The sequence below is a fragment of the Oenanthe melanoleuca genome, chromosome 1, assembly GCF_029582105.1.
Source record: "Oenanthe melanoleuca isolate GR-GAL-2019-014 chromosome 1, OMel1.0, whole genome shotgun sequence".
In the NCBI taxonomy this organism is placed as follows: Eukaryota; Metazoa; Chordata; class Aves; order Passeriformes; family Muscicapidae; genus Oenanthe; species Oenanthe melanoleuca.
This window is the reverse complement of record NC_079333.1, coordinates 45,302,698-45,316,569: the sequence shown is the minus strand read 5'-3', so window position 1 is coordinate 45,316,569 and position 13,872 is coordinate 45,302,698. Positions and strand designations below refer to the sequence as shown.

Below are 13,872 nucleotides of genomic sequence, written 5' to 3'. Positions count from 1 at the left end.
TGGAAAACTGATGCAGAGACTACTCCCAAACTTCATCAAGCACCTGAAAAATTGAGGCTAAAATCTAGCTGTGTTTTGTCAGCAAAGTAGGATGGCATTTGGATGTCCAGCTTGTACTTTGCTAAACAATACATGTTTATTTCACCTGAGCAGTTTCTCAACCACTATCAAGTTTTGTGCTTCTGTAGAGTATAAACTGAGTAAAGAATTTTCATTTAATAGATTGAAAATTTAAGTTCAGCTATCAAATTGTTAATAAACGCTTTGGATTCATTTCTGGTTACTGCTACCACAATGACAAGAATAAAAGAAAAAGGACATTTGGTACAGCAACCTGTGGAACAAAGTGTGTCTGGGAGACATCTCACCCAAACCATCCTACTCTCTAAAGGACCCAGACATGAAATACTTGAAAAGCATCTTCTGGAAAGCTAAACCTGAGATTTCTCCCCATCACAAAGTGAACTTTATCCAGGCTAACTCACGTCTATGCTGCTTTCTTCTTAATTGGCATATATTCAATCAAATCAAATAGCACTTCAGCTAGAACTTGTCAAGGGATATTTCTGTGATGTATGGCTATTGAGCATATTTGCATTTGTAGACTGTAGTAAGACAATTAAAATCTTCGAAAAATATACCATGGATGAAAATAAATGGGATGTGTTACCTAAGTTGAAGTCTAAAAGTAACTTATATATATAAAATAGTTTTGTAGAAATCGTTCTAAAGGAATAAAGAAATGTTCAAGTAGTTTTATAAATTCTTATAAAAGCATCTGTATTTTTTCCTTTAAAATCAGAATGGAAAAATGGGAAGTTGGAATGAAAAAAACTCGAATTCCAATTCCTCTCCTCTCCCATTACAATGTCTTTTTCTGGAGCACAACAGGGCCATTTTTCTGGGTACCAATAAGCAGATACTGGCAAAGGATTCAAGAAAGCATCTTGGAAAATAACCACAGCACTCCTAAAATTCAATTTGCTGCCTTCTTAAAACAGACAGGATAAGCTATAAAAATGGAATGCACTGAATCTACAGCCACACAAAGAGGAACAATCTTTCCATGCACTGAAACTAAGTATGACGTGGCTGTTTTTATGCCTGGACAACTGCACATAAAATTGTAATGCACAATTGTGCTATTATGTTTCTGCTTTTACCTTTTGTCTCCTCTTTTCCTTTCGCTTATCTTCAGTATCTTGTAACATTTTTTCTTTCCAAAGATCAAAGAAATAGGAAGGATCGGTATAGAACTTCAATCCATCCTTCTTATCATCCCTGGAAAAAGAGCAGAAGAAAAGCTAAAAATACCTGAATTAGTATGTTTTAAATCCAGAAAACTTACCTTTGAAGATCATCCAAGCCTCAAGCTGATCAATAACAACCCTTCCTAACAGGATAAACTTGATAAACAAATACCACCACTGTCTGCAGCAGCAGCAAAACCATATCCTTTGGTCATAAATCCTACACATTTACCTTCCAATTAAAAATTCTTAAAAATTAAATACACTGCAAATGCCATGCCATACCATTCTTAAAAAATAAATAAATTATTTACTGAAGATTGAGTTTTATCAATTTTGAAAAATCAAATCTCAATAATCAATACAGCCTTTTCCTTCTGCTATAATTATTCTCTGCATACCATTAGGAAATAAAGGGCAAAGTACAAGAAGGTAAACAATCAATATTTCCTTACCTATAAGGTGAAAGAATATTCAGAGGTGGTGGTTTGTCACTTTGATTATAAATATCAGCCACTGGGTTTGGAATGCTGTTCTTTGAAACTACCTGCTGGTCTTGAACTGTTGAGCTCTTGAATGCTTTTTTCATGTTGATGTCCTGCAAGGATACTGTTAGAAACAGAAGTATATTTACCACAAGTCTGAAACAAATTAAAGTGGATACACAACATCCATTTTTCACTAATTATTTGAACTATTTTCAGCAAGTTAACAGAAAGACAGGTTTTTCCTTAGTGGCTAATCCTGATATTTAACCACAAAGGCATGTAAGAATTACCATAAGAAAACAGATTTAGGTGTCACCTGGCTCAGAATCTCACTTAAAGTAATGGGATTGTGGACTGTATCTTGGAAGTTGATCCAAGAATGCTGTCACACGCAGATGTCCAACCATTTCCACTTTTTATAAGGTTTATCCTGGAGTTCTAACAGCAGAAAGACTGGCTTCAAGACTGAAACACAAGGTCTGGTATTCCTCTGACACTGTGTGCTTTGTAATTGCACATGTATCAATACACATTCCAGCCCATTCTAAGCATAATTAAATCACAGCTGCAACAACCTCCTGTGAGAGACAGAGTTCCACTTATTTTACTCTCTTTCAACTCCCTTGTCTTCCCATATAACTAAATACTCCTTGCTCTTAAGTTTAGATCATGTCTACAGACACTCATATTTTATCTTTTATCTTTTTACATACACAGCTCTAGGGAAACAACATCAGGCTTTTCATTCTTTCTTTTCAAATGAAGGATGGAAGTTGGTTTTAATTGTTCCTGTCACTTTTATAAAGACTTTCTTTCACTCTTAATACAAGTCTTCAAGAGATGCAGCAATCACTGCTAAAGAAGACCCAGTTAAAGGCCAATCACAATCTAAAAGTGGCAGTAAGCTCTTGATATCACCTTCCACCCCTAAGCACCCTGAAATACAAGTTTTAGGCTGCAGTTGAAGAGGATGTTGAAGTCTTCACTGGGTTGTCTACAATGACTCTGACTGCTTCTGGATTTGATCCCAGTGTTTTACAAGAGTGCAAGCTGTAGGGCTTGTGCAAACAAAGTGCACTGAGTTAGTTTCTTTTTATTCCCATTGACATTTCATCTAATATTTCTTGCCCATTCATCTAATTTATTGAGTCTCAAGGACAAACTGTGAGAAATTTCACAAGGTAAATGAACACTGATGACCAAAAATGTAGTACACTGATGACCTGAAAAAAGAAAAAGGGATGAAATTTTTCACTACTATTGTTTGTCATGATGAACACCAAATCCCATTCAGATTTCTTTGCCAAACTATTTTTGGTATCTGTGTGGAAGTCTTGCTTCTCACTCCAAGAACTACTTAGTTTCTTCTGTAACTTTTACAATAGCAAAAAATTAAAAATAGAATATTTAATGCTGAATAGTCATCCCACCATTCAGCTCATCTGAAGTATCAAAACATTATTTTTGAAAGTACTTTCTATTTAAATCTGCCTGTAAGCATAAGGTATTTCAGGCAGAAATGCCTTTTTTAGATGTATATATCTGGATTTTTTCATTCTTGTTTGATGGAAGATACTGAAAGGAATAAAAATACATATTTCTGGAGATTTTTAGAATAAGTTATTTATATATTTTTGAAAACTTAACTGCCATTTTTAAAAATATTTTTCAACTGTAGTTTTTTATATATAAAGTATATTTTCTATACACTGTATTAGTTATAGCTCTGAATATAAGAAATCACTGATGCAATCAAATCTGAAGGAATTTTAAAACAATCTTACAATTGACATTTTGCTTAAATGCCGAAGCTATCCAGAAACATACTATTTCTGACAGTACAATTAATTATTAGAAAGACTTCAACTTCTACAGGGAAAGAGCTAATAAAATTTACTACTGACACTAAGGTGACAGCAGTTTGCATATACAGCTTATTAATATGAAGCATGATTAGCAATGCAAGAGTAACAACTGCTGTCAGTTTAAAATAAACACTGATTAAATTCTCAGTCCATACACTAGTTTCCCCTTCCAAAAGATTGCATTTAATTATTCTCCAAACTCTGAAAACTAGCTGGGTGGTACTGCATAACGTTAATGAGACATTAATGAGGCATTTTAAAAAAGAAAAAAGGGGAGGAGGGAAGAGCAGCAAAACCAAGATGAGAACTGCATTTCCAAAAGTATATTAATATCACCTAGTTTGCTCATAGTACCAATACAATATGCCTCAAAAATTAAGCTGAATAGTTAGCCCAAAGGAGCTAACTTGACTCCTAAAACAGCTCTTGACTGCTAAGACAGCAAAATGCAGGTGCTTGTACCAAAAAAATCAGAGTGGTTTGGTTTGGAGGAGACCCTAAAGATTATCTCATTCCAATCCCCCTACTATGAACAAGGACACCTTTCACTTAACCAGATTTCTTTGGAAATATGGCATCCACAGCTTCTCTGGGCAACTGTGATAGTCTAACAGTTAATATGTTCCAAAACCATAAAATTACACGTAATAATTTCCAGACCATAACCAGCTAAAAAAGGAAGGCTAAATATTACACCATTACACTGTTAAATATCAACAGTAAATTTTAATATTGGCACTAATAATTGGCACTATAAATATATAAACTACAAAAATCTCAATGGCAAGTAAAATATATACGCCATATAAATAGCACTATTAAATATATCACAAGTAGTGTTAACTACTACTGAGTCAATATTACAGTACTGTACTGATATAAAAAGCTTTTACATTTTAGTAAATGTCAGGAATCATCTAAACAGGAAACACAGGCACTGGCTGGCTCAGACATGCAGCATGGAGGCCAAGACACACGTTAACAGCTTTTAAAGCTAGATGGAGAAATGTTTTATCTATACAAATAAGTGCTTTCAAACAATATCATGTTACTTAAATCCTTTGTTTTTACTGTGTATTTATGAAGTGAATGACCAAACTTATAAGTGATAAATACTCTACAAGGAAATAGTTTCTAGTGAGTAGAACCCCTAAAGAATTTCACCTTGTTGATCCAAACACAGTGCCTTGTTTAGATACAGACTACTATAAGATCTTTGATGACCACAGAATAGACTATTGTACTAATGTAGTTTGTGACTACCCTACCTGAAATTAATAAGGACACCCAGTGTCTCAACCTTTTTCCAATATTCTGACTTATATCCAGTAAGGTCTGTGTTTATTCATTTATGATTTACTACATTTACAAACTCAAAGTTTTCCTTGTGAAAAAGGCAGTTTAGTAGCTCCATTACTACAGGGGCTTCTTGAGTCAAGAATACTTTTACTTGCTCTGCTAAAGTGATTATTCCCAGCTTGCCTTACTGAGACAACAAGATGAAATATCGGCACAGTATTACTTTGAAAAGACAGAGGTTATTGTGCAATTAAATACTGTGTCTTGTCAACATCACTTCTGGCTCAGTGCTTTCATGCAATTACCTACCCTCTTCCACTGTTGAATCCAGCTGGGTGACTTTGACAGCAAGGCGATCAATTCTGTCTTGGAGGGAATTTGCTCTGATGTAGAAGCTGTTGGCCTCATTAAACAATTCACCAAATATGTCTTCAGCATGTTTGCCTATGTAAGAAAATAGACAAGGAAATCCCTTCGCTAGTGGCTTACAAAACCCAAGACAAACGGTTTCAATATCATGAAGTATAATAAAACACAGTAGCTCTAGGATTAGAACAGTGCAGTTTGTCATTCGGAAAAATTCGGGGCAACAAATTTGTACAAAAATGTCAAAATATACCATAAATTCTGACTGAAGTCTATTCTTCTGGACATCCTGGTTAGCAGTCTTCTTAAAAACACAGGGAGATCTACAAATACTAATCCTTACGTAGCTGAACTAGTGCCAACTGACAGACAACTGAGCATTAAAACCTGCCTCTGTGATGAAAAAGCCTAAAGTTACTGCAGTCCATAAAAGCTTCTGAAGTACATTTTGAAATTAAAATCTTGCAATCCATAGTAGGTAAGATTTAATTTTAAGCATAAGCACAGGCCAACATCAAAATTAAAGCAGCATGAAACAGATAATTCTCCTGCAAGGCAGCCCACATACCTCTACAAATGCTGACTGCATGCACTGCTGTCCCTGGAGCCATCTGAGAGAGAGTCAGAGGCCACTGACCACATTTACCCATGACCACAGTGGACTTGGTGCACAACCTTTCCTTTCATCTGCTGTATGTTCTCAATCACTGTGAGACTGGACAGTGCAATCCAGATCACCAAATCACTGAATTAATTAGGTTGGAAAAGACCTCTGAGATCACTGAGCCCAACCTATGTTCAAACACTATCACATCAACTAGACCATGACACAAAGTGCAACATCCAGTCTTTCCTTAAACACCTCCAAGGATGGTGACTCCACAGTCTCCTGAGCAGCCCATTCCAATGTCTAATCACACTTTCTGTGGAGAAATTCCTCCTTGTGTCCAACCTAAACCTCTCCTGAAGCAGCTTAAGAACTTTGTCTTCTCATCCTGTCACTTGTTGCTGGGGAGAAAGGCTGTTTCCCACCTGGCTACCCACTCCTTTCAGTTGTAGAGTGATAAGGTCCCCCCAGGACTCTTTTTCTCCAGGCTAAACACCCCCAGCTCCATCAGCTGCTCCTCAGACTTGTGCTCCAGACCCTTAACTGGCTTTGTTGCCCTTCTCTGAATCCACTCCAGCATCTCAATGTCTTTCCTGAACTGAGGGGCCCAGAACTGGACACAGTACACCAAGTGTGGCCTCACCAGTGCCTAGTACAGATTTGCAGCCCCAGGCCCTTCCCTGAATGTGCTACAGTGGACAGAAGGTGCCACATGATAAACCAAACACCTCCTCGATGCACAGATCATTGTGCACAGCCATTCCTCTCCCAGCCCTCCCACAGAACTAGGCACACTCATGCACAGTTTTGACTCCCTTCGTGCCCAGTCCACAAGTCTCAGCTGCTCCAGATCAGTGCTTCTGGATCCCCAATTTAATAGTTCACCTGCCCCAGAACTTCCCCTACAAATTTCAGATTCCATCCAAACTCATTGCTCTCGTTCACTGAACTGATGGTCCCTCCTACCCAGGCACTATTCCATTTAAGATGTCTCCCTCTACAATTTCTGCAGCCAAACTCCCTCATGAAATCCTTGTAAAAAGAAAATTCCTGCCTTCTCCATTTATCCATGTTTTTTAAATAAAAACAAGTTTTTAAACCCTATTTCTGAATTAAGCTCATCTTGTTATGACCTGTATCAAGAAGAGTCTGAAGAGCAGAAATGGAATGAGGGAGGAGGAGCAAAGTAAAACTATCGAATAGTTGGAAGAACACAGAATATGTATTAGCCACCTAAATGACAGGGACTTTCAAAAGAATAGCCCTTACTGCTATTTTAAGCTGGGTACAATAACCAACCTTAATACTTTGCAAAGAAAAGTAAAAATACGATGAAAAATTCAGTTTAGATCCCATCTTGTGAACGTCTGGAGGTAATAATTCAATGTAAAAAAAATGGCCACACTTAGGAAGTCAACAGGACAATCTCCTCCTTTCTTGGATCACTTACCTGGAGGAAAAAACAACTAGACTAATCCATTATCAGAAAACATTGTTAGTGAATCACAAGAAAAAAATAAGTGATTGCCATGGAATGAAGGACTTTACCAGTAATAGTTTTCAATACTACATGCAAGATCAACCAACAACTAACCCAAAATGTTAAGGTATGTCAGTATATGTAAGCCCTGCTTCATATATATGTGGAAGATGGATAAGAAAGGTATGCTGTCTACCTGCTCCTAATCTCCTTCCCCTCCAAAACAAAAGCCATACACAACCACAGAAGAGCTAAAGTTAAAATCATCTAGTCCAATTCCCAGCTCAAAGCACAATGAGACGGGACTCTGACCAGCTGGGTTTTGAATACTTGCAAGACTGGAGGCTCCACAACTCCTCTGGGCTACCCATGCCAGTGTTCAACCACCTTCACAATGAAAGTGTTCTTTAAGTGTTCCCAGCAGCTAGTTGAAACTTGTTTATAATCCCCACTTGATTTAGTTGCTCCAAATTAAGATGTTATTCCAAGCTATGGAAAAAATAAGCTTTTCAACTCTTCAGCTAAAGAAAGCAGTTATTACATTCTTCACCCACCAATATTAAGAGCTCAATCAATTTTAAAAGATGTTAGTTTATGTTAATAAATTGAAATCAGTCTGCTGAGAGAGGACTGCCACATCCTAGGATTAAACACATCATCCCTAGAGAACTCAAGGAGATGGATGTTTGTCATTTATCTTTCAGAAGGCAAAGTAGGAACATACTTCTTTTAATATTTGATTTTTTTTCAAAACTTGTTAGCCCAGAACATGTGAAAGACAGACTGTCAATCTCCTGTCTGCAAAACAGTGACATAGTAAAGCAGTATTGGACATGCTGTTATGATTAACATCATGCAGTAAGTTTTAGATAAGAAATAATACTGCAAATGTTTTCTGTGTTGCCATTTTTTAAATGAGATCTTTAACAAAACAAAAACAAGCAGGAAAAAAGCATGTATCTTTCAATTTAAGAGCTCATTTTGGTACTGTAAGACAGTAAGTTAAAAACAACAGGTGTTGCCCAACATGTGGCCAACCTATACATTAATTTAAAAATTCACCAAAGAATTTATGCAGTCTTTCCTTCTAAGGTTCCCTCCAGCTACAGAAGACAGTGATTCCACTCGTCCATTTGTAAGTGGATTAACTAGAAACATTACAATGCTTTACCCCTCCCCTTTTCTTAAAGATGCAGAAGTGGTAGATTGTTTCTGACTAGGTCTTGACTCCCATCTCCTTTCTCACAATACCTCTAGTGCAATACTTAATGACAAAAAAGCAACCTTTCCAACCCAGTCTGATTCAGCAGAACTACAGAAGAGAGTGACACAGGTGGATGCAGTGTGCTCAGGCCTGCTTGAAAACTAGTGAAACTGCACCAATGGCCAAGCTACTCAAGAAAATACTAGGAGGCAAGTTGGTGGATGATGCTGCTCTCTACATAAGAGTCTTCCAAGTCTCCACAGATTACACTTTCTCTATGCTACTTACATGTACAGGCTGCAAATGCTCCCTGTCATTCCCTTCCAATAGATTCTCTGCTCCCCAGTGGAGGTGAATCCCCTAGACAAGATTCTGCCTTACATAAAAGTACAGTCACATACAGAATGCTGCTCACTCTGCCTGTGCTTTAAGCCAGCTGGCCAAAAACGAAATCAAATCTGAACACATGATACAGGAAAAGCTCTCCTGAGAGTATATTCCCTTTGGATAGGAACTTGTTCATGTCTCCTGAAAAGAGCAGAGGGAGAAGCAAGCCAAGTGTGTATGCAACAGTACAGACCTGCCAGTTTTTAAAACCCACACTGAATTCATAGTGCAACACTAAAAAAAACACCATGACTGCAAGATAGACTTGAACTTGCTCACTCTATGCCTCAAGCTGTGGGAACACCAACCAGCTCTGATGCTGTCAGCAGGAGGTACTACTTCAGCTCCACCACAGCATTTTTCTGTGATCATTTCCTTGCTCCCAGCTGGCTCAAAAGACAGGCAAAGCAAACACTGTCTGCAAAAAAAAAAAAAAACCCTCTGCAAACATGACGCATTTTGGACTGTGGATGAGAATTGGTGGTACATTTCACTTGCTAAATACCACATATCCATCTATTAAGACTAAGGACACATCATTTATTTGCAAAGATCTTCAACTTGACACTAACAGAACTTTAGGGACTGTCTACAAAGACTTCAGATGACCCTAGAAATCCGCTAAAGGAAAATTGCAGGATATGAATATAAGTAGTCAGTTCCTCAGCAACAATCATAAGAGGATCTAAATACACAGTCTAACAGATTAGCCCCAAGACCAAATCTGGATAAATGAAAGCTGCACACATTCCTAGCAAGTCAGACAAGAAAGAAGAGTATTATCCACATTTGGACAATCATTGCGCGATACCAAAACAAGGTCTTATCACATCTCCTTCAGTATAATTAGAATATTAGCCATTCTTCTCATTTTTCTGAAACTTAAGGATTACTGTCTGAGAAAACAGTAAATGAAACTCAATGACAACACAAACACAAATTAAACAACAGACACTAAATCATCAGCTGCTGTTCAAGAAAGGTCAGAGGATCACTTGCAAGCTTATCTGAAAATAATAACTCAATGCTTAGCAACAATCAAAATTCTAAAACTTCTTAGGGCAATAATGATAAAAAAGAAGCTGTCTTGAATATGATCTGAAGTTCTCAACATCCAGCTTAAAAAACCCACAACATACCCTAACTTACATATCCAAAGCAGAAATAACAGTGATCAGAAAAACAAAATTGTTTCTATTCAGAATGACCACTTACAGATCGGAAGCTTTAACCTGGAAAAGAAATCATCAGGAGAACCGGCTAAAGATTCTTTTAAATGACGAATTATTATGGAAATGCACAAGATGAAAGCACCTTTCATTATTTTTCATCACACCAGAATAAGAAGGTATCAAAACGAAGAAACAGGTCAACTTCCATGTTGGGCCATTCTGCCACAGGTCATTGGTTGAGAAAAAGGTGCAATCCCTATTTCAAAAGATCTAAGCAATACCACAGATGATAGGTTTACAAACGCTCATTACATAGGATGATTCAGATGGACCTTCAGTCAGCTAAATCACTGACTACTGAAAAGAGAAAATGCTGTGTTTCTTGTCCTCTTTCCCTAAGCAAAGGCTCTTTCCTATCATCATGAACTGAACATCAGTGGGACCCATAGTCTGAGCTCCATATAGACTCTCAGTTTTAAAACCACGTCCATTTACAAAGTAAAGCAACTGATGAAGCAGTAATTTCTTTTCTAGGACCAGCGTTATCAGCACAAACAACAGCTGCTGATTGTTAAAGATCATCTGAAAAACATCTCTTATCCCTTTCATCAAAAATATTGTTCATCTGCAAACACTCCAGTCATGCTTCTAGAATTGCTAGTGGTGGTGTCACCTGACAGGTGTGGTGTGTAGGCTACTCTATACAGAGCTGATGCTAGCCTACCACAACAGTAGTCTGCAGATTTGTTCAGCAAATGGCATCCTTTCAATGTGCTTAATTTCATTCATATAAATTGAGCACACATATATATCAAAAGAGAAGTCTTAAGAAATACTAGCACACTATGAAAAACAAAAATTTCAGTCAAACGTGTCATTTGATACCAAGAGGCAGAAGAGTTTGCTGGCTCGGTCCTGTAGAACTGAAGCAAAAACTCAAGTGTTGGTCTTGTTATTTGCACTGATTTCTCTCACATTAGAAAAATTTTAGGTTTTCTATACTCGAGTTTTTTGGTTGGGGCTTTTCTCCCTGATGTTTTTTTTCCCTGCTTGTTTTTTTCTCAATTTGCCTTTTGGAATGGGGTTTGGGGGTGGGGGGGAGGACTGGGTTGGGTTTTTAATAAGCTTCAAAATATAGAAGAGCATAAAGACAATTAAATAGCATATTATTACAATACATAAGTGGTAATGTCTCATACCATACTTCTGCTTTTTAAAACAATCCATCTTAAAGCTTTTCATCTCTTCAGTTTTTCATCATGAATCAAATACTTACAGGAAGTTACAGATACTTACTTAAGCTGCTTAGCTGGCGTATGATAGCAGCAAGAGTGCTATTCGTTACACATTCCAGCTCACTTGTAATTCCCTCTGGCAGAGCTCCTCGGCAGAGATGCCGTGGTTCAATGTTCCTTTTCACCAAAGGCATGGCTCACAATCTGGAATTTACAAACAAATACGTATGACATTTACAAAAATGAAATTAAGAGTTCTGAATCAGTGTAGCACACATTCTTTTTTTCTCCAAAAAACACCTCACTTTTCTTATTTTAAAGCCTTGTTTCAGCCTTCACTCTGTAAGATACTATACAATTCCTACTGGGGCACTGGAGTTGTGCACTCATGCCAGAATATGACAGTAACACTACAGAGCAGCAGAGAACATAGAGAACACAGGTATTGTAGCTTTTTGCCTCAGATTTGGTGTAAGATTTACTGTAGGCACAGACTTGAGCTGCAGCTCCAGAATCACTGTGCACAGTTGCATTTATAAAAAACTGGCAGTCCCCACAGGAGTGGCAGGAAAGGTCACTGTCTGGAGCAGGCTGGCATCCTGCCTTGGCAAGCGGGCCACCAACTCACCAACCAAGCACTACAGCCCCCAATTTTGTCAGACACTGACCTACCTTAGCATTAACAGTTTTCAGTAAAAATGATAAATCCATCTGACATGTAAGGGCAAGTGCCTCTCAGAATTAGGCTGCATGAAGATGGTTTTCCACAGGTGGTGCTGTATGGCATTCTGAATGGAGCAAGGGCATGCACTGAACAGCTTTTGGGAACGCATCAGACAGATGCAGGAAGACATTTATCTGAGAAAACTAAGGTTGTCAGAACTGGTTTTCTTGGCAAAATGAAATAAATGAGGATGGTGTCTTGGTTCCAGACCAGGCTAAGGGGAGGGGCCAAGACACTGCATTATTTGATAGCATCTCACATCATTGCCAGGGGCAGGGAAAAGGGATTCCTCTTTCATTTCCAAGAAGCAGTGCATTCCTCTACACTCACAACAACCTGGCTTCGGTCAAGTCAGGCTCTGCAATGAGCATTGTTGCCCATGAATCACTCTCTTTTTTACATACTTTTCATATTAATATTGTTCCTGCTAGTGTTTGTTTACTTTTCTCACTGCTGTCTCTAGTAATTGTTCTATCTCAAGCTGTGATCTTTGCCTTTTGTGCATCCAGTTCTCCTCTCTGGCCACCCAGGGGGCTAGGGGGCAGAAGAGGGGGAGAAGGGGAATAAGCAAGGGACAATGTGGTTTGGGAAATCTCAGGGTGAACTAAATTGTGGAGTACCATTCCTAAACCACGACAGATGGGGAAAACAAATACAAAAAGAGATCTTGAAGCATCAAAAAAGGGCACAATGGCATAGAAAACCCTGTCCTGCAGAGAGCAGCTTTGAGAGCAAGGATGACCAAGTGAGACAGAATTCTCCCAAAAGGCAAGCAATATAAAACAAAAACATCTAAAGCAGTTTTCTTTAAAACTACATTAACACAACAGTCAACTTGATTACAATTTTAACAACAACAATTCAATGCCCATGTACTACTCATGAATAATATTCTGTTTAAAACCATGTGGCATGGAAATATTCTGAAACAAGAAGTTACATTATTACCAAGGACATAGTTCATTTGGGAAAGACTTAGCTGAAAATTTCTTTTTACTGTACTAAAGCAATTAAAGTAGCCTTTCAATTTCTCTAATTAAAATCACATTAGTAAATTTAAAAATCCTTTTGCCTTTCAAATGTTGCACAGTAATTTTTGTAATGACTTCTGCCTGAACATTTAAAATATTTTATTCTCAAGAACATTTCTAAAAGCTTAACAACCTTAATGAACAAAAAGCGAACTATTTAACTGTTTCATAAGAGGTCAGGAAGGAACAGGCTCATGACTTAAGCAGTAGTCTTGAATTATATTGTATGTCTTTCTTAATATGAGACAATTTGTGTCAGAATTTAAGGTTAGCTGAGTTTGCTAAATTTTACACAATACATCAGAGGTAACAGAGGAACAATTTCTGGATTTGATAAAAAACCTTCCTGTTTCTCTTCCACGTTTTTGTATTCTTCTATAAACTACCTACTTTAAAGTACTACTTCATACCCATTGTAGACACTTTTCTGAACCTGGTCAAAAATAAGTCAAATCTGGGAATTCTATTACTAAAGAGCAACATCTAGCACAAACACTCTGCAAACAGGCTAGTGCATAGGAGGTACAAAACAGAAGTCATTATGAGGAATTCTTTCACTGTAATGTAAATGTTACAATGAAAATGCATTTCATATAAACACAATTTGTAGGAAATAAATTAAAAGGAGCACAAATTAGTGCTACATTAAATTTTTATACGAGGCCACCAGAATGATGCCTGTTTTTCCCGTGGCTTTCCATCTAGCACTCTCAGAGCTGCCCCTGCCCTTACCTTTTGAAGTCCACCCAACTCCCTTACTAGTC

General features: G+C 37.6%; 1 protein-coding gene across 4 annotated transcripts in view; it reads right to left on the bottom strand.

Moving 5' to 3' along the window:
* The window catches only part of WASF3 (WASP family member 3), a 65,156-nt gene that overhangs the window by 11,189 nt on the left and 40,095 nt on the right, over nucleotides 1–13,872 (bottom strand). For all 4 annotated transcript variants that reach the window (XM_056501074.1, XM_056501093.1, XM_056501084.1 and 1 more), the window contains 4 exons: nucleotides 11,415–11,557; nucleotides 5,212–5,346; nucleotides 1,706–1,859; nucleotides 1,164–1,281 (listed from right to left, as the gene is read on the bottom strand). In XM_056501074.1, the coding sequence (XP_056357049.1) occupies nucleotides 1,164–1,281; nucleotides 1,706–1,859; nucleotides 5,212–5,346; nucleotides 11,415–11,547 (540 nt within the window). In that variant the 5' untranslated portion in view covers nucleotides 11,548–11,557. The remainder of the gene's footprint in view (nucleotides 1–1,163; nucleotides 1,282–1,705; nucleotides 1,860–5,211; nucleotides 5,347–11,414; nucleotides 11,558–13,872) is intronic.